Source organism: Periplaneta americana, chromosome 1 (assembly GCF_040183065.1).
Source record: "Periplaneta americana isolate PAMFEO1 chromosome 1, P.americana_PAMFEO1_priV1, whole genome shotgun sequence".
Taxonomy (NCBI): domain Eukaryota; kingdom Metazoa; phylum Arthropoda; class Insecta; order Blattodea; family Blattidae; genus Periplaneta; species Periplaneta americana.
In genome coordinates this window covers 164,389,352-164,415,020 of record NC_091117.1, presented here as the reverse complement: position 1 = coordinate 164,415,020, position 25,669 = coordinate 164,389,352, and the positions used below count along the sequence as shown (strand labels likewise).

The 25,669-nt window shown below is 35.1% G+C and overlaps 1 protein-coding gene across 2 annotated transcripts in view; it reads left to right on the top strand.

Moving 5' to 3' along the window:
* Positions 1-253: 253 nt before the first annotated feature.
* Positions 254-25,669, top strand: part of LOC138703095 (aminopeptidase N-like) — a 147,038-nt gene continuing 121,622 nt past the window's right edge. Inside the window, exon 1 of one of the 2 annotated variants that reach the window (XM_069830696.1) lies at positions 254-741. Coding sequence is in view for 1 of the 2 variants with exons in the window: in XM_069830683.1 (XP_069686784.1) it covers positions 23,620-23,653 (34 nt within the window). In the remaining variant the exon portion in view is untranslated. Of the gene's footprint in view, positions 742-23,553; positions 23,654-25,669 lie in introns of those variants that run through there. The other variant, XM_069830683.1, reaches the window with a different exon arrangement.

The window sequence follows — 25,669 nt, the reverse complement described above, 5'->3', positions numbered from 1 at the left end:
TCACTTTAAGGTTCTTGATCTTGTCGAGAGGATAAATCACGATACATGACTTGATATACATCTCATCAATCATGAAACTTCTCAGCAGTTTTAACTCAGGCTCCTTTCTACTATAACACTATTCTCAGTGGTATCTTGCACACGTATACAGAGCCCCTTTCCCCTTACCTGCCTTCAGAAACCCACTTCCCGCTCCTACTCAATACTGACTTATTATTCTACGTCATTAGAACCAAAGCAATTTTTTATGACCACAAAGCTAGCATACCAATACGAGAAGCACTCTGGAGTCTCAACTCGGGATGTCAAGTCGGTGTTAAGCTAGCCGGGAGCGCTTTCTAGACCTGAGTAATGTATGAATAGGATAGGAGAGGGGGCGTGGAGGGGAAATATAAGCTCACACTAAACGTTATTCATGTGTAAATAATAGTAATAATAGAATCAGTATCAAAGAAAGCGGTCCGATGAGAGCAGTAAATTGCAGCTATCTCATGTCTAGAACTCTTTATCAGTAATTCATCGAGTTATTTGTCACGTATGTTAATTCTCTTAAGCAACACTAACAAGAGAAGCTACGTGTTAAGGTGAAAGTTTGCTTTTAAACAGCGTGAGCTGTGACCGGTTGGACATCAGCAGATCGTGATAGTTGCTAATTGAAAGTGTGTGTACGTATGTGTGTGTGCGTGCGTGTGTGAGGAAACCAGTGGAGCGCGGCCCGCTGTAACGCCACACTACAATCAGGTAAGTGGTCGTTCCCTTTTCATTTTAGATAAAAGTTTAAGTACACTGTGAGCTACAAACTTAGTGGATAGAAACAGAGTCACGCCAAGCAAGTTTAGATTTACGTTCCTCTCATAGAGACTGAGTGTGTTCCCCGTTTTCTCTTAGTCTCGTATTGTCTTGAGCGGTAGTCTTGTATTATGCTAACTACTCACTGTATCTCTGCTGGTCTTGTATTCTTTAAGATCGTGAACAGACAACAGGCATAGCTTAGGCCTTAAGCGGTTTGCCTGCTGATCCGAGTTGCGATCGGGTGAGGGCTCGATTCCCGCTTGGGCTGATTACATGGTTGGGTTTTTCCCGAGGTTTTCCCCAACTCTAAGGCGAATTAATGTAATCTATGTCGGATCCTTGGCCTCGTCTCGCTACATAAAATTCCATTAAGGCTATAACTAATTCAATCGACGCTACATAATCTAATAAGATAAGTAGTTGATTCAGTGGCATTCAATAACGGACTAAAAATACTATGAACAAGCATTTTGAACAGCAAACATCCGAAATAAAACATCAGTAAAGGATATTAAAAAATTGGTTAGACAATAATTTTTTGCTTCTGCAAATATTACTAGATGCCTGCAAAATCACTCAATCACTGTGGTGCATCAAACCTCAGAAGGCTTTTGACTCAATCATAATTTTCCTATGATTACATATCTGTAGTACCGTATCATTGATACATGTAAAAGTGGCTTCATAAAATTATAATAATAATCATCATCCTTGCATGTATTGGGCCTAGTGGCCCGTTACGGTCTCATGCCAACGCTTGAACGGTCTGCCTAAGGATCTCTTGCCCACAGAATGGTAATTTAAAATTTGGCGTGGAATTCTAGAACGAGGCATTCTGATGACATGTGATCTCCAGTTTTGTCTGTATTTCTGTAGGTATTCCGTAATCGGTTCAATCTGCAGTTCTTTCATAATGTCAAAATGTTTAATGTGATCCATTCTCGTGTATCCCGCTGTACGACGCATAAATCTCATTTCTGCCGCCGTTAATCTTTGTGAATCAATATTACGAATCGTCCAAGCTTCACTACCAAAGCAGAGTATAGATCTGGCTAATGTTTTATAAATTCTGGTGCGCGTGTGTTTTTGTACTAAGGTTGGTTTGAATATCTGATTAATTATCCCCACTGCTCTGTTGAATTTAATAATTTTCTCATTCAAATCCTTTTCTTCTTCATATGAAATTTGGTAACCGAGATAACTAAACTTTTTGACTTGTTCGATGATCTTATTATTGATGCATATTTTGCTACGGACTGGTTACTTTCCTAAAAAAGTCATCATTTTAGATTTGTCAGTTGAAATTTCCATATTGAAACTTTCTGCCATTTGATTAAAGTTGTAAACCAAACGTTGTAAATTATCTTCTGAAGTTGCCATAAACACAATTAAAATAATAATAATAATAATAATAATAATAATAATAATAACAACAATAATAATAATAACAATAATAACAATAATAATAATAATAATAATAATAATAATAATAATAATAATAATAAAAATTCCTCTGATTGACGTTCTGGTTGATATGTACATATATTTTCAGGCAGTACAACTCACTTGACGGTATCTGTCAGAGGAAGAATAATTGTTTGTATGCATCTGAAGTCTGACTAGTGTAATATGTAGCTAGTCGGTGATGTATGCAATGAAAGGGGAAAGGAACAGGCTATCCTACCCCATTATCTCCTGGCCTAGTTGCCTCATAAGTGGTGCCTTCTTGGTATCACTTGTGGGGTTCAGACCTGTTTTCGGATAATTGACTAAACAATAACAACAACAATGATAATAATAATAATAATAATAATAATAATAATAATAATAATAATAATAATAATAATCTTTCTCTCTTAATCGGTTTAACCTCCCCTTTTCTGTCTTATGTCACTGCGGATATGGGAGGGAGAATCACTGAATCACACACTAGATACCTCAAAGTGCGAGTCTCCCTGGTCATGAGATTAGCATGGCAAAGGACCATCGCAGAGACAATCACTAGACAAAAGACAAACACCCAGTCCCGTGGATGGAAGTTAATGATGATGATGATGATGATAATAATAATAATAATAATAATAATAATAATAATAATAATAATAATAATGATAATGAAAATTTCATGACTTCATTTTCACTATCGACCTAAGAGAAGACGGATGTAATGCTTTTACGCTTAAACTTTACTGTCATGACAAATTTGCTTATAATTAATAGATTTCAATAGTGTGCCCGGCATGGACGAAATGAACCCTTTTTAAAGTGCACTGATTTTTATTTTCCAAGTGTTAACCTCGTTCAATGCTGAAAACATGTCCCGATATTTGTAAATGTCTGCAAAAGGGCGCAGAGAGCGAGATGCCCTAATATTTTATTTATTTATTTTTGCTAATAATTGTAACATAAAATATAATATATGAAGAAAAACTTTAGCTCGCCCCTGAAAGAATAGAACTCGTGCTCAGGGGCGGATTCCTGAATTAAAATTAAGAAGTATATAATACAATTTGTTTTATGTCTATTACGCAATAAGAGTTTAAATTTACAATTTTTCAATTTTTATAAAATCCATACATAACGTTTTAAATTTAATACTAGAACTATTAGAATTGACAAGATTGGGATATTTAAATATAAATTTGTTATATATTCTTGGGCCTAAATTACTACTATGATTAAATACTGTAGCAGTGTTGTTGCATTTTGGTTTAAACAATCTTGAAGAATTCATACCTTTTGTTTTGTAACTATGAGAATACAATTCAAAATTATTTCGATTTTCATGTATGAATTTTATTAATACAATATAATAAATTTGTCTTATATTAAGAACATTAAAGTCTAAAAAAAATTTTGAGTTGGAAAATCGATAGGTTTATGACGACATATTTTAATTATTTTTTCTGTAATAAATAAAGTGAATTAAAATTGGATTTAAATAAGCTAATGAAATGATATTTGTCGTACGTCGTCCTAAGCAGTGATAGACTACTGCGCCGTGATAACCACATAATTCTTGACTTCCACTACTTGAAAGCATATTGAGTTAGTTCAATATCGTTATAAAAACGGTGAGGTGTAAAGGCTGCAATCATTGTACTGTACAAGTGATTTCTTGATCTAATTTAACGCCTGTATAAAGAAATGAGTAGACGTGGTTATAACGACCTTGACATATAAGCCATGTATTAGAAAACCTAACCAAGGCTAGGTACAGCTAAAATTTCGCTTCATATATTTATATACAGTATGAGTAAGTAGAAACCGAAAGTGAGTACAGTGGTATTCTACTGCTATCGGTGGAATTATGACAGTCCTTCTTATCTAAAACAGAAGTTATTATTCAGAGACATGCTATAATGGACATAGCAGTGGAATGAGAATTGGCGGAATTGTAGCGTTTGGAAGAAACTTTGCTCAGAGCCGTTTTTACCATCACACATCTCATAGGTTCTAGATAGGATCCTCTTCGGCAAGAAACTTTGCTCAGAGCCGTTTTTACCATCACACATCTCATAGGTTCTAGATAGGATCCTCTTCGGTAAGAAACTTTGCTCAGAGCTGTTTTTACCATCACACATCTCATAGGTTCTAGATAGGATCCTCTTCGGTAAGAAACTTTGCTCAGAGCCGTTTTTACCATCACACATCTCATAGGTTCTAGATAGGATTCTCTTCGGTAAGAAACTTTGCTCAGAGCCGTTTTTACCATCACACACCTCATGGGTTCTAGATAGGATCCTCTTCGGTAAGAAACTTTGCTCAGAGCCGTTTTTACCATCACACATCTCATAGGTTCTAGATAGGATCCTCTTCGGTAAGAAACTTTGCTCAGAGCCGTTTTTACCATCACACATCTCATAGGTTCTAGATAGGATTCTCTTCGGTAAGAAACTTTGTTCAGAGCCGTTTTTACCATCACACATTCTCATAGGTTCTAGATAGGATCCTCTTCGGTAAGAAGTTCTTGCAGCTACATCTAGTTCCCAAAAATGTTTAGATGTTTAAAACAGTTTGCGTTTAAATACACCAGGGCTGCCAAGTGTCAGTTTTAAAGCTGACATCAGCGTTTTCTAAGGTTTGTCAGCTTGTCAACGTGCGGTACCCGTTTGTCAGCTTTTTTTAACAAGTGCTGTGGCAGTCTCTATTTGTGTAATTTGGTTTATTTCAATTTACAATTAAAATTTTTATAAAGACTTCGAAACTCATTTAATGATCCCATTACAGAGGTTCATTCACTCTTCTTCCAGGGTGTAGTGCCTGTGTTTAATTCTTTAAATCTGACTCTCCAGAAAGTCACCATGCATTCAATTTTTAAAAGATTTGGTGTCTGATTAGCTGCATAAATTGCTCTATCAGTTTGTAAAATCTGATGCAGTGCCTGACCTTAATCTTACAAGTGTTAATATAAATAGAACTAATCAATTAGAAAATTCAGACATGTTGGTTTATCGGTTAGACATGTAAACAGCCTCTCAGAAAGATAGTGAATGATGAATATATTGGAGAAAGTCAGCCAATACTTTCTTTGAGAAGGTAGGGGTTTTATTTTCTACTTCCATCAAGTATTTGCAAGTGAATTTGCCATGAAAGATGATGATTGTTTGTATGAACAGTTTATGCTTTATAAATGTAAACAGAAAGATAATAATAATAATAATAATGATAATAATGATAATAATAATAATAATAATAATAATAATAATTCTTTATTTTTCCTGACAGAGTTAAGGCCGTGAGGCCTTTTCTTCCACTCAAAAGATAAAAAGATGATACTATAATGTTAGTACAACAGGAAGTTATAGGTATACCTAAGACAAGATCGAAACAGAAAAATATGCGTAAGATAGAGGATTATCAAACTTAAATACTTACTTACACTAGATGACAAATTTTATTACATGATTACTTTATAAATTAGTTACAATTGTGAATTTTAATATACATCCTGGGACACAGTGCATTCTAAAATAAGATGTTTCACTATGGACTTGAAAGCGTTTGAGGTCGAGCAGCTCCTAACATCTGTAATGAATTCCAAGAACGGATGTGTCTACTGTAAAAGACGAAGAATACGCGGAAGTTCTGTGGAGAGCGATTGACAATAGAGTGTCGTGTTGTGACCGGACATACAGATTATGATGTGATGTAACAAACAATTCCCATAGTTCCCATTCTGTGGAAGTGTGGAACAATCTTTACAAACAATTGAACTGTACTTACAAAGTATGACAAGTTATGCAAAGCAGGACACAGTCACACAGTAATGCAACAAAATAGAGTTTTTAGTTTAAACAGACAAAATAAAACTCAGTTTCGTTCCTCAATGAAGATAGACACAACTCTCTCTTCCATTATACGTTGAAAATTGAACTATGAGGGAAAGTGCCACGAAGGAGTGTTTGATGAAAAATATTTTAATAAAGCCAAAAGAGGATAATAAAAATAATTCATGGTAATCTGGCTGTATATGTTGTGTTTCATATTTTCAAAGCTGAATAATTTGTTACGAATGTATGGTAGTGTATTTAGTTATAATTTTTCTTATAAAAATAATAATAAAATTAGTGGTGACGGCTTATTTTTTGTTGTCAGCTTTTTTCAACACGATTTCCAGCATATTTTAGAATTTTAACTTGGCAACCCTGGTACACACTACGAGCGATACATTTTATATGCCTTCAAAGTCGTTATACTTTTCTTTTCCAAATTCAATGGTAACATTGCGTAACGTCTCACTCTGAACTACGATTACGAATAATGGAAACAAAATTAACGAGCCGTGACTCAAGTATTTGCGTGTTCGGCCGAAAGACGAAGTGAAATTACGCTAGAATTTCGCAAATGAAGAGGCTTTTCTTTCTCGATTTTCTTTCTCCGCAGAGAGAGAGAGAGAGAGAGAGAGAGAGAGAGCGAGGGGGGGAGAGTGTGAAGTGGTGGCCACTTTCTATGAATGCTAATTAATATTGAATTCAAATTCACAAGAAAAAAATTGAGGATAAAACCAGGTCAAATTCAAGGAGAGATGATGGTGATGATGATTATGAAAAAGAAATATAATTGATCATAGACATCATTTTATAATTCTGCTAGAAATTACAGTAAAAGGATATTTCTCATTATATAACTTTCTGTTTTTGTCGCAATCAATATTGTCTGCAGAAATAGCACAGAGTGTTATGATACTCGTTGCTAGGATACAAAATAGAACTTTAATATTACATACTGTTCTTATAATTCCCTTCCAAATATTGTGCTGATGGAATTGCGATATTTATTTTCCTTCCGATTCGAAAGTAATTTTACGTGTGTAAAAGAGAAATATTTTTATTTAATGAAAATTATGTTTTTGTTATAGGCAATTTTAAAGCATGTGTGAGAATAGTTAGATACTTATTATAGGCTAAGTAAAAGAAGACTTTATCACGAGTGCGAGTGTTTTGCACCCTACAGGTATTCCGAGCGTGTTTTAACTTCCGCGAGTGGATTAATCCATTTACGTACAAGTGTAATACAAAAATTCACCCAATACTTCTATAAGAAATCGTTATAATAAATAAATATTAGAATAACTTAATATTACATATCGTCACCTGAATGCAAGAACTAGGTAACTTGATTTTTTTATATTTTGTGACATTGCCTATTTACTTATTTATTGCACTAAGGAAAATGACTCTTTTTCTATTACCCATTTGTTATATTGGAAAATAGATGTCGCTGGTATCGTTCGATCAGTTACCTAGTTCATTACATTTTGTGCGATTTTTGCTAGCTATAAAAGAGGTAACTAAAAAACGCAAATTTCGAGTTACCTAGTTCTTGCATTCACGTGACGATATTATAAATTAATATCATATAATATTATTCAGGAAAATTAAGTTGGTTGCTATGCGTTTCGAAACGGATGAGGAACAGCCAGCAGAAGTGGATAATGAAAAAAAAAGAATATCTACAATCCTACCATTCCCTATTACCTCAAAAAATACCAGCTAAAAGAGCTTGAAGTAATCGGACTTCTGGTTGGAGCAAGAGGTACCGCTACTCTCTTCACGAAAGATGTGTTTAAGAGGCTTGGAATACCTACGTCTATTATTCCGATTGTAACCTTAGCTGCATTGAAAGGATCAATTGCTCTCCTGAAGAATCACCTATATTCGAAATCAAAGTAAGTTCAGTAGCCTTCTTTACTTTTTTGTAACACTTACCTTTCTAAAAATAGGTATATTTTCACTAATATCTAAAAAATTATTTGCAGCTATGTACTTGTAGGAATTTCATTGTTAAAACAAAATCAATGGTTTTTCATGAACTTGTAAAAATTTCTATGGTTAAGTACTCTTTGTCCCTTGTGGCAGCTCACGAATGGTGAGAAGATAAATTTATTTATTTAATTTACGTTTTTCCATTTTTGCTTCTCTAGGCTCCGTTTACACGGTACCGGAATTTCTCGAAACGGGCATTTATTCGAATACATTTCTTGCGGACAACAGTGTACACACGGTTACATTTTTCCTTTACATAATGAAATTTAAATTATCCACGGGAGGGTTCCAAGTCTTTCGCAATATCTATGCCAGAATTCATTACCTAAGAGCACTTTCGAGGGCGGTTCAAGACGTTAGAAGGACTGTCGGAATGCATCCTGTGCTACTTGGTCTCTTGAAGGTATGAACTTAACCCTCCGTGTAGGGGGCCCGTTGGGTGAGCCGATAAGGGGTCTCATGCGGTCGGTGAGCTGGTACACCTCATTCTCATTTATTCCATAATTCGGGCTGCACAATAGGCCACTTTCGAGCCGATGTGCTGAAGGATCGTCCCTAACCAGCCCCTAGCTGCTACTGCTGCTACTACTACCACCATTACCACCACCACTACTATACAAGGAAAAAAATCATTCGTTGCCGTATCGACAAGCGACTTTTGTAAACTTTTATCCACTCGTTGATCCTAGCAAAGGTAACAAGAATGTAATCGTGATTGGCAGTCAAAAGAATAATAAAATTGCAGAATCGCATGTATTGCTTCTTATCAGAGTGCATTAAGAGACACTTCTGAGATTCAGGGTAGTTAGTAACCTTACATCTCTTCGACAAAGTAGCCTCTACTATTAATGCATATAAGTAAAAGATTCATCAGTATATAATTCAGGATCATCAAAGTATTCTCATTCTAAAATCATTGCATTATCGCTATGTATTCGTCCTCGTGTGTCGGCAATTGAATCACAGCTTGGGGTTTCAGGAGCAACCAGACGCGATAAAAATTCATGGCACGAATTCCTTCGGGAGAGAATTAAGTCCATAGCGAGTAAAATATCCTGAATTTGAGGCCCCAAAATAATTTTTTTCCGATTTTTTCTTACTATACTTACTTACAAATGGCTTTTAAGGAACCCGCAGATTCATTGCCGCCCTCACATAAGCCCGCCATCGGTCCCTATCCTGTGCAAGATTAATCCAGTCTCTATCATCATATCCCACCTCCCTCAAATCCATTTTAATATTATTCTCCCATCTACGTCTCGGCCTTCCCAAACGTCTCCTCCGGCTGACGCCTCGTTCTTAATCTTTCCACTCGCGCAATAAAGATACACTTATCTCACAAGTACCATAAATAACTATTAATTCACAGCAATGAATTAAAATTTTTAATTCATTGCTGTGAATAAAGCCATCGTTTAGATTGCTAAGGACGATGAAATAAAGACCCGTTTAGATAGATAAAATTGTATACTTTTCCGAACTACGTTTTTACGATTAATAATGAAAACACAATAATATCTGCAGATTAAAGAATACTGGCATAATAATAATTTATTGTCTAGTTGTCTTTGGATCTTGGCCAACGAAGTTAAGAACACCTATTCAAAATCATGAAGGGAAACAAAATATTAAATTTTTAATATTAACATTAACTTTGCTTAAATCAGGTCTCGCATTATTTCTATTGATTTAAGAATTTCTTTTTTATCTATGACATTCTAAATGCTCACGAAGAACAAAATCTGAAGTTTTTCGAGGTACTCATCACAATTTACTTAATGGATTTAGATCTTTTCGCCTTTCTCATATTGAAGTATCCCCACGTAGCCTACATCTGATTTCCTTTGGATTTATGATTTAGTATTATGCCAAAGTAGTATCTCTGTTGGCTATGTAATAGTGTGTTTTCCTATTTTCTCAATTAATTTTTTTTCAATTGTTTTCGTGTATACCTAAAATTTAAAAAAAATCTAAAAATGTATATTCTGTTACCGAACATAAGGAAATCTCTCTGCTGACTTCATATTTCGAGATAAAAAAATTCTAAAGGGATTGATGAGCGAGACTCCTGGGTTGTGGGACAGAATGACGCAGCTCCTCAACATGAGACAACACAGGATATTCCATGCATGTCCTATCGCGAAATTGTAACCAACGATCGCTTCTTTAAAACTGCGTCTTCGCACTTGCATAAACCGGTAACAAAGCACTAGTAATTAATATTTTATAGCTCCGGTAACACAAACTAAAGAGTACTGAACGTTATCAGAAATAAAGTTTTACGGCAAGACAATGAAACATTACTCCCTTTATGTGGAATGCTAGTCGTAATGTTTCAAATAAATAAGGTGAACTTAACATGGGAAGGTTTGAGTATGTTTAGCGTCTTGCCATAAACACATACAAATTGCGAGAGTAGGCAGATTCTTTTCTCAAAGTTAAGAAAATTTACGATATTCTTTTCTTATTTAAATAAAAATGAAATGTGTAAAACATTTCGAAAATGTCACATGATTCTATTTCGCTGGTGTGACGTCATCTCAAACGAAACCAGAACAGCTTTTTCCCCCGAGTCTGATAAGATGAAACTTTTCTTTGCTTCGTGTTTGCAGTTGTTCGTTAGTCATTCGCTTTAGTAATTGCTATGACGTCTATTCTTGGTAAAAAAATAGTATGAAATCTGGAGGCTGTTGTAATGTGCCATTGTACAAAAACCACATGACTCTTATCACATTTATTCAAGACACTTTTTGAGCTTCACAATTATTTGACTTGGATATAGCTTTAGACTCTGCCCTTGTAATTTTCTCGACCAGCATTGTTTACCAGGAAAACAATGCTGTATTTATAATAGTGTCACATTATCACAATAAGCAGAATTAGCCTAATCGTCCAAGAAGAGCATTTGTGATCTTGGCGCCGTAGTTGGTATGAAGCAACAATCTCCTCTGAAGAAAGTTAGGAAAAATGAATCTACCAGTTATTATCGAATTACGCCTTTCCGAATCCTTCATCGCATTCATTTTGGATATAAAAATAACGAACACATTCGTATTTTCAGACTGAAATTAAAACACTGAAGAGGGTAATTGTGGTTTTACGTTTGTCAACTTCTGGGAATAGAAATTGAATTCAATAATTAATTTATTAATATATCATTTTCATATACACTTATTGCGAGAATTACGTGTAAATAAACACATAGCAGTCATGATGAGCTATATAAGAATGCAAAAACATTTAACAAAACGTTATACAGGGTGTAAACAATATAAACTGCCAAAAATACTGGTGATAGAGCATAAATCACTAAACAGAAAATTCTAATAATTTTTTTCTGCAACTTTCGTGATTTCCCTAGAAAAAAAAATGTTTTCTGTGAGTCTAATGTTTTGGAAGTGATAGTAGACAGTCATTATTTACCTCGGTCCGCCATGTACATTCCAACTGTGGTGATATTCTTGTTTACAAATCAGGATGCTCTGTTGTCTCTCTATTGTGGTGGTTTTAGTGTCTGTTGGACGGAAGGTTATTGGCAATGACGTTCACATATACTCGAACAGTAAATATTATACTACTATCAATCCCAAAAACATGATACCTAAGAATTAAATAAAAAATAGAAGATAAACAAACTTTCACTACACATCATGTTTAGTAGACCGAGATGTACCGTCTGTGTAATTTTGACAGATCATATCGTTTACATCCTGTATACATGTTCATTCAGAGGAATAGTAAACATTTTACGGGATGGTAGTGTGAATTATACTGAGTAAAATTGCTCATATAAATATGTGTCCATTTTTAATGAGTGTGGAGATACAGCTGTTTGAATGTTAACGTATAACAAGACTTCCAAATGGATGCAAGAAAATGTTCAGGATTGGCTATTGCAGAATCCAAAATTTGAACTTCCTTCCAGAGTTAGCAGCAGTATGACGGTCAAACATGTAATTTTAACGTTTTTTAACGTTTTACGTTTTATCCTAGATCATATATAGATAGATAGATCGACCTTATAGGTTTTGAAGTTAACAACTTTTGTCAAGTTTACTACGCTGCCATCTAGTTGTTACATAAGGAGTCACGTCATAATTCCCATTTGAATTGCATTAGCGACTGTACTGCCATCTCGTATTCGTTTACGGCGGACGGGTGGCGATCCTGGCGGTTGTTTTCTTCAAAGTGCAAACGATTTTAACATAGCGATGACCTATCTGTTATATATATATATATATATATATATATATATATATATATATGATATAGGGTTTTATGCACCAGTTTCAGAACAGATTATAAAACAAGCCAAACTTGCATCGGATCTACATTGTTTAATTCCGAAAATAGTTGTTGTTTATGCCATACGATACTTTGGCTATTGCTTTATGTTTAAGTGCTAGAGACAGACTATCTTCAAGCAATCTTTCCGGATTTGTAATACGAGTAGCATCACTCTTATCTTTATCTTACAATTTGATCCAGCTTTTCATAGCCTTGTAAATTAGGCTGTGGTGTTTCCCTGCCTGAAGTCATCCCCACCGCAATGTGTTATCAGATGACAGAAATCAGTCTTAGAACAGATATTGTTTACGTGAGTTTTTAGGCTTTCACGGTGACTGTGATTAGAATTAGGCTTGGAACTTGACATTTCCAACGTTTCGGAACTACATACAGGTTCCACCATCAAGATTAAACAAGAGGATGATGTGTAAGTTCGTCAAGGCTTCTATACACTCAATAGGTTATCTCATTTTTCATTAGCCAATCAAATGGCTAATTGGCTGATGACGCGCGAAGAGCCCATGCTCATTGGTCCTTTATTTTCAAATTGATAGCGACGTCAGCGTACATTATAAACATAACCGCCTGAAATAAAAAAAAATACAATGGGTATAAACCGTTTGTGTACGTATTATGGCATAATATAGATACGTTGGAAGTGTTTATACCGTGTATATAAAAACTGTACTTACACTTGTTACTGCATTATTTTTCTGTATTTATTAACAATTCGTCTGCTCCCAGTGTCTGCCGTCTTGCTAGTTTTCCAGTCTTGTGTTTATAAAAATTATAACATTGAATGTTTTTAATATCTCATTCGAAAGTTTGGAAATAGGGAACATGTATCGGTAATGAAATGTCAGCCACATGTTCATTTGCAATAATCATTTTAACTCAACAATGAATTGTCACTGGAGGCTTTTATGATTAACCCACTGCGTATGCCATAAGGACAAAATATCATAAATCGTTAATATAAAATCAACATAATGAGAATTATAGTGAAAAAAACATTACTGGTACCGGTATCAGTCGCTAACCCTCCACCCCTTTGGTATGCGACTGTTAGTATAAGTAGCATGATTATTTTGTTATTATAAGTTATGTACGACCCAGCGAAGATTACAAAAGAAAGAAAATAATTTGAAGGTTAACATAGATGAACCTAATCTAATTATTATGCAAAGCTGGTATTAATGTAGGCTACTTATATAGGCCTACGTGATTTACGTATTTAAATTTACCTGTAGGCTTTAACATTCTCGGTTGTTTCGGTTTTCTTTTCATAAAGCTGCTCGAAAATCAGGAACAAAATCGTCATCTTTAAAATGACCAGAGCTTACTCTGCTTGTATTAGGATTGAATTTATCCTGTATTTTGCACGAAATTAGCCATTTTTTCTAATTCCTAAATCTTTAGGAATGGTAAAGAAAGACAACTATTCATTTTATCGTTACAATTGTTGCATACAGCAACAGCACACCTTTGACTGGCATAATGCATTCAAAACAACATAAACAAGAAAAAACACGAGATACTGCTTTGAAGCATTTGAGCTTTGGCGCACTCAGCTATCTTGTGACGTCAGAATCGCTCTCCTTTCCCCGTCGATCCCTCGCCAACAAGCTCGATACTAATGCAACCTATGAGAAGTTTAGAAGCCTTGTAAGTTCGTAGCGTTTTTGTTCCTCATCACAGTACTGCGTTGTTAGGAGATTGTTTATCGTTTGTCATTTGTTATTTGGATTGCTGTACTTCTGAATAGGCTCTGAATTTTGCGAATATTTTATGAGTTAAAGAAGGAGTATCAGGTGGAAAAAGAGAACGCTTTCGATATATTTATTCTTCTGTTTGAGTTTAATAGAGGAGCAAAGGCAGCGGAGGTGGTTCGAAACATTTGTGTCGTGTATTGGTCTGAAGTGACAACTCTATTTCTTAAACATACAGTAATTACAGTATTGTAGTTTTGTTAATTCGGCCACAGAAGACGGTGATATTATGTTAGTCCTACAGAGAATGAAATTCATGAATGTAAAATGCTGCTTGAAAGCAACATCATATAAGTAGCAAAATTTGACTTGTTATATTGAATCATTTCAACGTTACAATTGCTTGTTTGTTAAAATTGTATATGATAACGTTATGCAATTTATTTTCTTTTGTTTTGTGTGTTTTTGGAAAATATAATTTAAATTAATGCTCCGCCATAAATGCTGTAACTAAAACCTTGTTTATCGTACGGCTCGTCCTCTCCCCACACGTTACTTGCACTTTGTTTCCGTTATCACTGTGCCTAAACGAGATGCTATACTGTACTAACTTTCCTCGGTAAACAAATATAATACAGAGCGTTATTTTCAATTAAAGAATTACTTATACTGGCGTTATAAAGATTTCACACACAACCTTGCGCTGATATCGTCTAGAAATATTTAGTCCAATTTCGTATGTATGATTCGAAGTAATCCCGTCAGACAAGCAAGGAAATAGGGGGGGAGGGGTTTTCGATACCTCTTATACGAGTGAAGCTGTCTAGAAGTGATCATCACTGCCATCTGCCAATCTTTGAACATACCGCGAGAAATTCATTGTGGCGGATGGTAGATTCGACGTCAAGCAGCACAGGATATGTCCTGTTTTTCGAAACGGAGATGATAATGAAGGAAAATTGTGGAGAGGGTAGAATGACGATGGAAAACCGAAGATTCTAGAGAAAACCCCTCACAGTCATACAACTTCGTCATCACAGAGATCTGAACTCGAGTCCGTTGTCGTCGTAAGCCGACGCTATACCAAATGACGAATAAAAGTAAATAATTCAACGATATTTATTTGTTTATTTATTTAATCTCAGGACGGGTGAGTCGAAGAAGGAAGTAATTCTCCCAAGTTCTAGCTTCACAGGATCAATGCTGAATACTGTATGTTGGGAGGTGTTGTTTGTCCATGTCATCAGGTGAGTTTTATAGTATGCAGGCGCCTGAGTCGGCACCATTCCAAAACGATGAAGATGTTTTCCAAAACAGACATGTGTAGTATTGAGGCGAAATATCGCATCTGATATTTTCAAAGGTCCTTCTGGTGCAGGCTTGGAGAACTGGGCGACAATTGTGGCGTTGCTTCACTCATCGGATACGTCATTCACCTCTTCCTTCCATCTCCGCGTCATTGACTTGGTAGGGGAGGGGATTTGTATTCAGTGTCTGTCTTATGTGATTGCGTACGGGCCACAGATACGTCATTCAACGCCGGTGGACTGCGGACGGGGAACCAACGCTTTCCCCAAGCTTTCCACCCCACTCTCGCCAGTTCTGCATCCCTGTTCTGGTGTATTTAGTTAGGACTGCTGTCTTCTAGTGTTCTCGCTGTAATCTGTCTTAATTCCACAACATTAGTATCTCTAAGTTTTTGTTTTAATACTAGGTTTTGAGATCGATATTTTATGTAACAGGCTTCCGGATAGGATGTATATTCGTAAATTACTCACATTTAATTAATGATAAGCACCTGAACTTCAAGAATTTTTATATTTTACTACAGAAAGAAACGGGTGAACTTTGAAGTTCGTGAAAAAATGACGATAACGATGAAAATAATTATGTTTTAACAGGCTTCCGGGTAGGATGTATATTCGTAAATTACTCACATTTAATTAACGATAAGCACGTGAACTTTAAGAGTTTTTATATTTTACTAGAGAAAGAAACGGGTGAATTTTGCAGTTCATGAAAAAAATGACAATGACGATGAAAATAATTATGGTTACGATGATGAATGATAGTGGTTCTTTCTTCGTAGAAATACATTTTATCTCCACAATCCAAGGTTTCGCCGTGCGAGAATAAAATTTCCTTCTTTGCGCATTTGATTACGAAGTGCAATCCAAATCATTTTCCCCGTTTTCTTCACTCCGTTTTCCTTCTACAACAGACCAGGAATCTTCTTACAATCTTGTCACGTCAACCTCTACAACGAAAACATGTGCCTAAAGCAACTCTGCGGTCATCTCTATTGTGCCTGTGTTTGACTCATCACCTACGCAACGTTGTAATTTCCCTCTCATACTGAAACCGTTGAGTAATTGTTTTCTTTTCATAATTATGTTTCCTCAGAGTGGGTGTTGTGAAGGAGAGTTATTTCTCGTTGTCGAGGTGACGGTTTTATTGCTGCAAGCGCTTGTTACGACAAGTTTTGTTGTTGGGCACGTTTGCTTGTAATATTATTGTACATTTCAGATAATAAAGTCGACATTAAGTGCCTTATGACTTAGTTTTGCTGACGCAAATCGAAATATGAAGACTACGATTTACACCACGGAAAAATTAAAGTAAAATTCTTATATATAGTATATGTACCGTTTTAATTAAAGGTACCTAATGTAATGATGCCCTTGAAAAGAAGAGGAATTATTTATTTAGGTCTATTTATTTATTTATTTAGCCTACATTAATGAGGTAACCAATGGCAATTAAGTGTAACAGATCAGAAATCATGATAACGCTCATAATAATAATAATAATAATAATAATAATAATAATAATAATAATAATAATAAGAATAATAATACATGTTAAATATTTCACAATTATGCAAATTCCAAAATAGCTTTTTATCATAGCATGAATCAAGGACCCAGATTATTAAAAAAATTTTATTCTAATATAATTTTAACCACGAATCCTCTCCGAATTAATAACAAAATAAAAAAAATTGTATTGAATTTATAGTTTGGTTTTAAACATATTAAACACTTTTTAATCTGTATTCACTCTCAATTTTAATTTTATTTTCGTCTTTATTGGAATCCCCTCCTGAGCACGAGTCTCACTTATTCAGGAGTGGGCTAGTTTATCTTATATTGTATTAACTTGTATTCATTTCAAACTCACTAGCAATTAAATAAATAAATAAATAAATGAATGAATAAATGAATAAATGAAAAAATGAATAAATGAATAAATGAATAAATGAACAAATGAATAAATGAATAAATGAATAAATGAATAAATGAATAAATAAATAAATAAATAAATAAATAAATAAATAAATAAATAAATAAATAAATAAATAAATAAATAAATAAATAAATAAATAAATAAATAAATAAATAAATAAATAAATAAATAAATAAATAAATAAATGGATAATACGGTATGCAATGCTATATGAGTTGACAAGTTTAACGTATTTGAAGACACAGAAAACGGATTTAGAATTTCTGTTGTAGAAATTCTAATGCCCTCCGCATGAACACGGAACCTAATATTGTTTACGAAAGATTCAAACATTAAAGGGCATGGTATAAAAAATTACGTCAAAATCTTGCCTTTCGAAATCTAAACTGTGCCATTTCAAACAATCACAGTTTTCTTGTCGCTATTCTTGGAGTTACTGGCAGAAATCTATACGAACATAGCGATATGAATTTCCAATGGATGCTTTCTAATTTAGTCGAGTAAGTTGTAACAGAATTCCAGACTACAAATGCATATTCGACTTCCGACATCACTAATCTACAGAAATGCATTAAAAGTGAATCGGACGTAAGAAATAATAAGTTATTGACCGTATTAGATCTAATATTCTATTTGCGTGGTTATATAATAATAATAATAATAATAATAATAATAATAATAATAATAATAATAATAATAATGGTTTTATTTAACCTGGCAGAGTTAACGTCGAGGGCCTTCTCTAACACTCAACCAGGAGAAATCAACATGACTGCGAGAGTAAAGTATACTGTTAAAATAGTCCAAAAACTTTAACACAGTCTCTGCTCTTCATTTGATTATGATTTAAGTGGTAGATGAATTAAAAAAAAAAAGGAATTTTTCTCGTTAATGTTATGGCATTAGCCTTAGAAACATTAATAAATTCTCATGGTGGTGTATTCAGACAACAACAATAATAATAATAATAATAATAATAATAATAATAATAATAATAATAATAATAATAATAATAATAATAATAATAGTTTCACTGTATGGTGGCAGCTTTCTGTAGCCTATGCTCTTGTTGGTGTGAGGTGTTTGTTGTTTCTCAGGATCGGTTGAGATAAGAGTTCAAGAGGTCTAAGAACTGCGTACCTAATAGTGTGACTAGAAATGTTTACTTCCACCTGTCTTATCATACGACAATACCGAGGGTATTTATCTTGTGTGTAATTTGTATATTAGACTCTGATTGTACCAAGCTATCTTTGCTTCCTCAAAGTGATACAGTAGGCTGTGTTCACATTGGAGACACGCTTGGGCAAGTAAAATGGAAGCGCCTGCGTGTCCAAGCGTGCCTAGAAGCTTGCTCTGGAAGTGTGGTCACATTGGATGCAAGTAACCGCTTCCACTTCCAGCCTAGTTGTCGAAATGGATTTCTCGGATGAAGAGCATTTATGCCCGTGTGCACCATTCTCGATTAAAATTTGACTATGGTTAAGTCGGCACTTGACCGTCTTCAACGCCAGTTTGCGGAGTATCAACCTTGATCAAAGTTAAACAAGCGAGTTGATGATGATCAAATTTGATCACGGGTGTGGGACCGATTATCTTGAATTGAACATGGTCAAGTCGAGAAAACCAAAATGGCGACGCGATTTGACGTACTTGATGGAATTGAAGATGAAATGATGTATCTTGAACACGCAAATCACTGCGGAAATAACAGAATTGGTGTTATTGTAGAAAGAGTAAGTTTGTAGATGAATAATAAATTTTTTTTTTTTCTCAAAATAGACTAATGTTTTATATATGTTTCTGCTTTGGAAGATCGGGATTTTACTTGAGGACAAAATATTATTTAGGCCTAGCTGTCCAATTTTGTTAACATAATAATAAAATAGTTATTCTATGCCGGTAATAATATAGTAAAACTAAATGACAATTTTGTAGAATGCGAGATTATCACTTATTAGCTATAGATTTGCCGTTTAAAACTATTAGGACCTACATGATGTTTTGGACAATTAGGCTATTTACGCTTGAATTAAGAGAAATTACACGGATACCTTCCTTTCCCTCTTACTCCAAAATTCCAACCTTGTGAACACAAAATAAATGGATAAAATTCAGAACAAAGATACTTTCCTTTCCCTCTTACTCCAAAATTCCAACCTTGTGCACACAAAATAAATTGGCACTAAAAACTTCCTTTTCGTATGCATGATGATGCGTATTCGACATGCATAGTCGAATTGCTTTTTTTTTATTTTAAAATAATTGTTAGCGAGGTATCCGTATACTGAAATTTTCCCAAATAAATTATTGACACTGAAATGTGTCTTTTCGTAAGCAAGATGAGGAGCATTCGACAAACACATACAAATCTGCTCTTTTTAGTAGCCTATTTCAAGACAATTGTTAGTGAGGTATCCGTATACTGAAATTTTCCCAATTATTATCAATAATATGAAATAACCACTGTATAAATTACGTTACAAATTATGTGGAATTATGAAAACACGTAGCCTATAACTCATGTTGAATTGTGAGGTTAAATCCAACTAGGTAGCCTGCTTTTCTCTTAGAGAACTTCCGTCAGTACTTTTATTCTCTAATATGGATGCAGAATTGCTGACGATTTCTAGAGGAATTCCCACTTCGAACTGTGAGAAGTTTGGTGCTCTTTTCTTTTTTTCTTCCATGATTATTATTGAAACTTGTTATTTGAAAACTGCAAGGATGTTTGAAACAGTCCGACAAACAAAAACGAAGCGATAATTGACAGAGTGCGTTCGTTCGCTGTTTATACGCGGTAACCTAGGGCTCAGATGATTCTTCTCAAGTGAGCGTACAGTCAGCTGACGGTACTGAGTTGATCAAGGGAAAATGTCGGTGCACTGCATCTGTAACTTGATCATTGTCAAGAATTAACCATGTTTCCGTGATTGCTGATAAACGGGCTAGATGATCGAGAATGGTGCACATGGCCACTAGTGTTACAAAATGGAGTGTTGAAGTTTTTAATGATAGATGAGGATGCATCAAGGGATGAATGTATGAACGAATAAATTAAGGATAGGGAGGAAGATGGAGGATATAAACGAATTTTTCCCGATCTTCTTAAACAGCCAGAGTTATTCTTTATTTTTTTAGAATGTCCTTACAAGATGCATCCCAGATTGCACTTCTTTCTTGAATACATCCCATTAGTATTTCAACATCCATTGTGGGAAAAATCACTCACAAAAACAGCTACAAATATCACGTCATGCAGGCAAGAGTGCTAGAAAATACAAATTTATTTGATGGCGGAGACGGGTGAACAAGCTTGCGCTTGTAACTTGCTTCCAGTGTGAACACCTTCGCCGCCGCGCCACCAATAGTTTCAAATAGACATTCACTAATTGTATTTCTTCAAACACGCTTGAGCACGCAGGCGCTTCCATTTTTAAAGCATTTCGAGTCATTAAAAGTCTTTCCGGCCAAACGTTCTTATCCAGTCATAATCAATATTACACTCTCAAAAGATGCGATAGTTTTTGCTCATGTAGTTGTCATTGCGAAATACCGCCACCTAAAATAATACGCAAGAGACAAGAAAAGAAACACACCGAATTATCTATAGGAATGTCGAATTTCTTGTCGGAAATCGAATTCGGACCTGATAACTAGGGCCGTGACATCGGTATATTTGTATTAGTCTGAGGTGAACATAAGACGCTGGCCAGAATGTAGTCGATGTGTTTCAAGTACAGGCAGTGGAAGCTAATTTGACACACGCCTAAGCAAGCACGTTCTGTGTTTTGTATACGATTATTGCGTGTTATAAAATCAAGACAATACAATAGTATAATAAGGATTAATATCGGAAAGGTCTAAAATGCTGGTGAGGTTGAGAATAATTGTTGGAAATCATACTTCAATTGTCACAAAGTGGTAAAGCTTAAGTCTGAAAAGATGTTTTTCTTTATATTTAGAGTTTTGCATTATAGTTTTAGAATGCCGAAAACGTATATAGCGTACAATTTTGCTTTCCCTATATTTAACTGTTACATTAATTTATTTATCACATCTATTCTGTACCTTACTTATCTTCCATGTTGTTCCCTTAGTTTCGGTTGTTGCTGCAATAAACAACAACATTCATTTTCAAAGTTTCAAATGAAAATGACCGCCGAGTGTCGGATAGTATAGCCTAACCTTGTATGCGGAAAAACAGCGTTCAGCATCGGCTGAAACCAAGGACGCATAAAATATTTCACATCATCAATTTCATTTCTACATCAAGTTTATAACAATCGCACTTGTCATCTGATAAAACTTTTGCAATTTTGCATAATGAATTGAAACCACGGTTTTTTTTATTACCGTGTGATGTAGAAATGAAATTGATAATATTAATTATTTTACATATGCGCCCTTGGTTTCAGCCGATGTAGAACGCAGTTAATCCGCATACAAGGTTTATACTATCAGACACTCGGCGGTCATTTTCATTTGAAACTTTGAAAATGAATGTTGTTGTTTATTGCAGCAGGAACCGAAACCAGGCAAAAAAAAAAAGGTAAGAAATTGATGTGAGAAATAAATTAATGTAACAGTTAAATACAGAGAAAGCAAAATTGTACGCCGTATACGTTTTCGGCTTTCTAAAACTGTAATGCAAAAACTCTAAATATAAAAAAACATCTTTTCAGACTTACGTCTTACCACATTTATGACAATTTAAGTATGATTTCTCAACCTCACCAGCATTTTAGACCTTTCCGATATTAGCACTTATTATACAAGAATTGTATTGTCTTGATTTTATAATACGCAATAATCGTATACAAAACACGGAACGTGCTTGCTTAGGTGTGTCAAATTCGCTTCCGCTGCCTGTACTTGAAACACCGACTGAACGACATTTCATACAAGTTGAGAGGATGCGAAGGCATTTCTTTCCTCTTCTACTTGCCCTGAGTCCGTCAGTAACAGACCGGTAGCTGTTACCTCTTATACTTACACCCCCCAAGTTGTACATACAAGAAAATAAAATATTAAATAAAGTACATAAGTGGATATAAAATACAGTGACAGAGATGTTTGACAATTACATGTTTCAGCATATTTTAGTGCCGTTCTTACAATATTTTCAACTAATAATTATTTAAATTAAGTATTATGAAGTCAGGGGGGAGCGACAGTGTGCAGATTGTCCCTTTGTGTATGCTGTAGAGTAGCAACTAGCGGTGGAGAAAGCATTTATCTTCTGGTGTCAGTAGTTTTTTAATGTGCCAGTTCTAGCCGGCCCGGATGGCTCAAGTGGTAGGGGCACGGCATGTCTCTATCGCTTGGTCTGAAGGGTTGTGGGATCGAGTCCCACCTCGGGCATGGGTGTTGTGTTTGTATTAGTGTAAGTAAAACAAAGGAAACAAATGGAAAACAGAAAACAAAGATAACTTTGGTAAACGGCCTCTGGCTGGTCTAAATTTGCCGACCCGGGTGGCGCAAGCCGTAGAGGCACCCAATGACTCAAGGGCTTGGTTCGAAGGGTTGTGGGTTCGAGTCCCGCCTCGGGCATGGGTATTGTGTTTGTGTTAGTTTAGTAAAACAGAAATCAGAAAAACTGAAACCTGAAAAAAAACAGAAATATTTCGGTAAATGGCCTCTGGACGGATATAGAAAAAAAAGGGGAGGAGAAAAAAAGAAAAGAAAAGTTGATATAAACAACAATAAAATGAAATACAAACGCTTAGTATAGGCTTTCCAAATATAGATTACCGTTAAACATTTCCAAAAATAAGAATTTTCACTATGTTCAAAGTTTATTTGTTGAACGTTAGTAAGATAGACAGTAGCATCTTCCTCTTCACGGATGGTAAGAGTGTGAGTAGAGGGGAAAGCCTATCAACCAAACTGAAATGAGGATTACATTCTGTCCGGGGCGTCGTATGTTCACCTCACACTAATACAAATATACCGATGTCACGGCCCTACTGTTAACTGTGACTATTGCCTTCTGCACCAAGAATCATTGATGTCAACCAGAACAGAGTGAAATGAATGGCAGAGAGTCTGACGCATGCTGACGTATGGTATCTTCACGTGGCAACTTTACAGGAAGGGAAAACTTTGCTGCCTAGTGACCAATCTGCCAATGAGAGCTCACTGTGCAAGCGTTGTTGAAAGTGGTGTTCACCGATAGATAAACACGTGTCACTTAATCATATTGCGGCAACTGTCTTGTTTGCTCTACTAGAAACTGGCGTGACGGTCTTAGATGTACTGATTTGAATTCATGGCTGCTACTCTCTTCGACTTACTCGCTAGACTATTATTTTTTTATGTCAATCGCTCAGGATTTTGTACATGAAGGTTGTAAGTGCATGGATATTTATTTGTTTTGATGTGATATTTATTTAATTTATTTTATACTTATTATGTCATAGAGTCAAGAAGACTATCGACAAAGTCAACAGTAACAGGTAAAACACAAGGAAAACAATAACAATTTAAAACACTATATTGCCTACATCATAAAATTCATTAATGTTGTAAAATTTTTTCTGGATCATCCAACCAGAGACAAATCGTTTCACCGCATTCTTTTCAAAATCAAAATTTTCACTAGGCAACTTATTGCATATTCCAAGAGCAGTGATCGACTAATTATTCGCTGTCTTTGACAGTCCACATTTAGGAATGTCAAAGTAATCCTTTTTTTTTAGTAGGTTATTTTACGACGCTTTATCAACAGCTTAGGTTATTTAGCGTCTGAATGAGGTGAAGGTGATAATGCCGGTGAAATGAGTCCGGGGTCCACCACCGAAAGTTACCCAGCATTTGCTCTTCTTGAGGGAAGAGGGAAAACCCCGGAAAAAACCTCAACCAGGTAACTTGCCCCGACCGGGAATCGAACCCGGGCCACCTGGTTTCGCGGCCAGACGCGCTGACCGTTACTCCACAGGTGTGGACTCAAAGTAATCCTTCTTTCTAAGATCATAAGAATGTGAATAACTTGTAACTTTATTAGATTTGATCATTTCACAGCCATAGGCCTACACAACTGCTTCAAGGATGTACAGGGACATCATTTTATTTTTACTAACATTTTTAATATTAACCTGGCTATACCTTTCTATTAACGATTGAAACAGGAAACACCGTTTGCTACCCCTCCCACGACTGGAGTTCGATGACACTGGCGTAAAATACAAATCACTTTACTAGGTATAGGAGGGAAGAAAAGTAGTTCATCCATTTATGTAAACTAGGAAATACCGAAATTTTGAGTTTGATAATTTTCATTAGGTTTTTGTTTAATCAAAATACAGTACTTTATTAACACTTAGTGTTTTTACTCACGAATTGAGCTATCCATTCGGACGTATTAATTATGCAGTGTATATTGTACTGTTACAGCACATTAGCGTACAATATAGAGAATGAAGTTAAACTGAAAAATAATCATAATATGGATATTTAAACACATTTTTGAAAATGGTGGCCGTTCATTTCGATACAGGCTTCAGTTCTTTTGTGCATATTATCGCACTATACACTATTGTACCTAATTCCAATTACCAGTTTCGTCCTTCGTAAGAGTAACTCATGTTGAAATAATTCCGTACCTACTCTATGAAAGAATACCTTACGTACTGTAAATTCAATCTTCACTTCTGCCCGATCCGAAAAGATAAAATTACTCAGAAATGCTATCTACTGTCTGTTCAAGTGGTTTTGTCGCAGGGTCTTAGAAAGGGGGGGATCACGTGACAGTTAATTACTTAACGAGGCCCTTTTATTTAAGAGCAATTCCACGTGTAACTGACTGACATTTACAGTGCACTTTGACAGCAAAATGTCTGCCTAAATTGTATAATGGGTTGAAATTAGACTGTGTCACCGCAGGATTTTATAGAGGGAAGTATACACTTAAGATACATATAAAAATAAACGTCTTTAATAGGAAAAGTATACTATTTATTTATGTCCAAAGTGTAACAGACTGACATAAATGTCAACTCTCTCTTCGGGTGAACATGGTTCTCCACAGATTTCTCTGAATTGTCATTGCTGATACAATTTTGCAAAATATAGTTCGGAAAGGAAATTGTAATCTTCAGTTTAAGTTGAAAACGACCTCCAAACCATGATTATCAATGGAGTTATGGCCGAAAAAGTGATGTGTAACAGACTGACCTCATTCTGTAACTGACTGACATCTCTGAATTTTAAAATGAAGTTGCACTTACAGAACCGTAAATAGTACAAAATAATATGAAACTTGATAAATAGTAAATTAACATAACGATTAATTTAAATGAATCATATGTTTTCCAGAATACAAAAATTAGTTTGCTTAACCATACATCTTAAATGACACAAATTAAT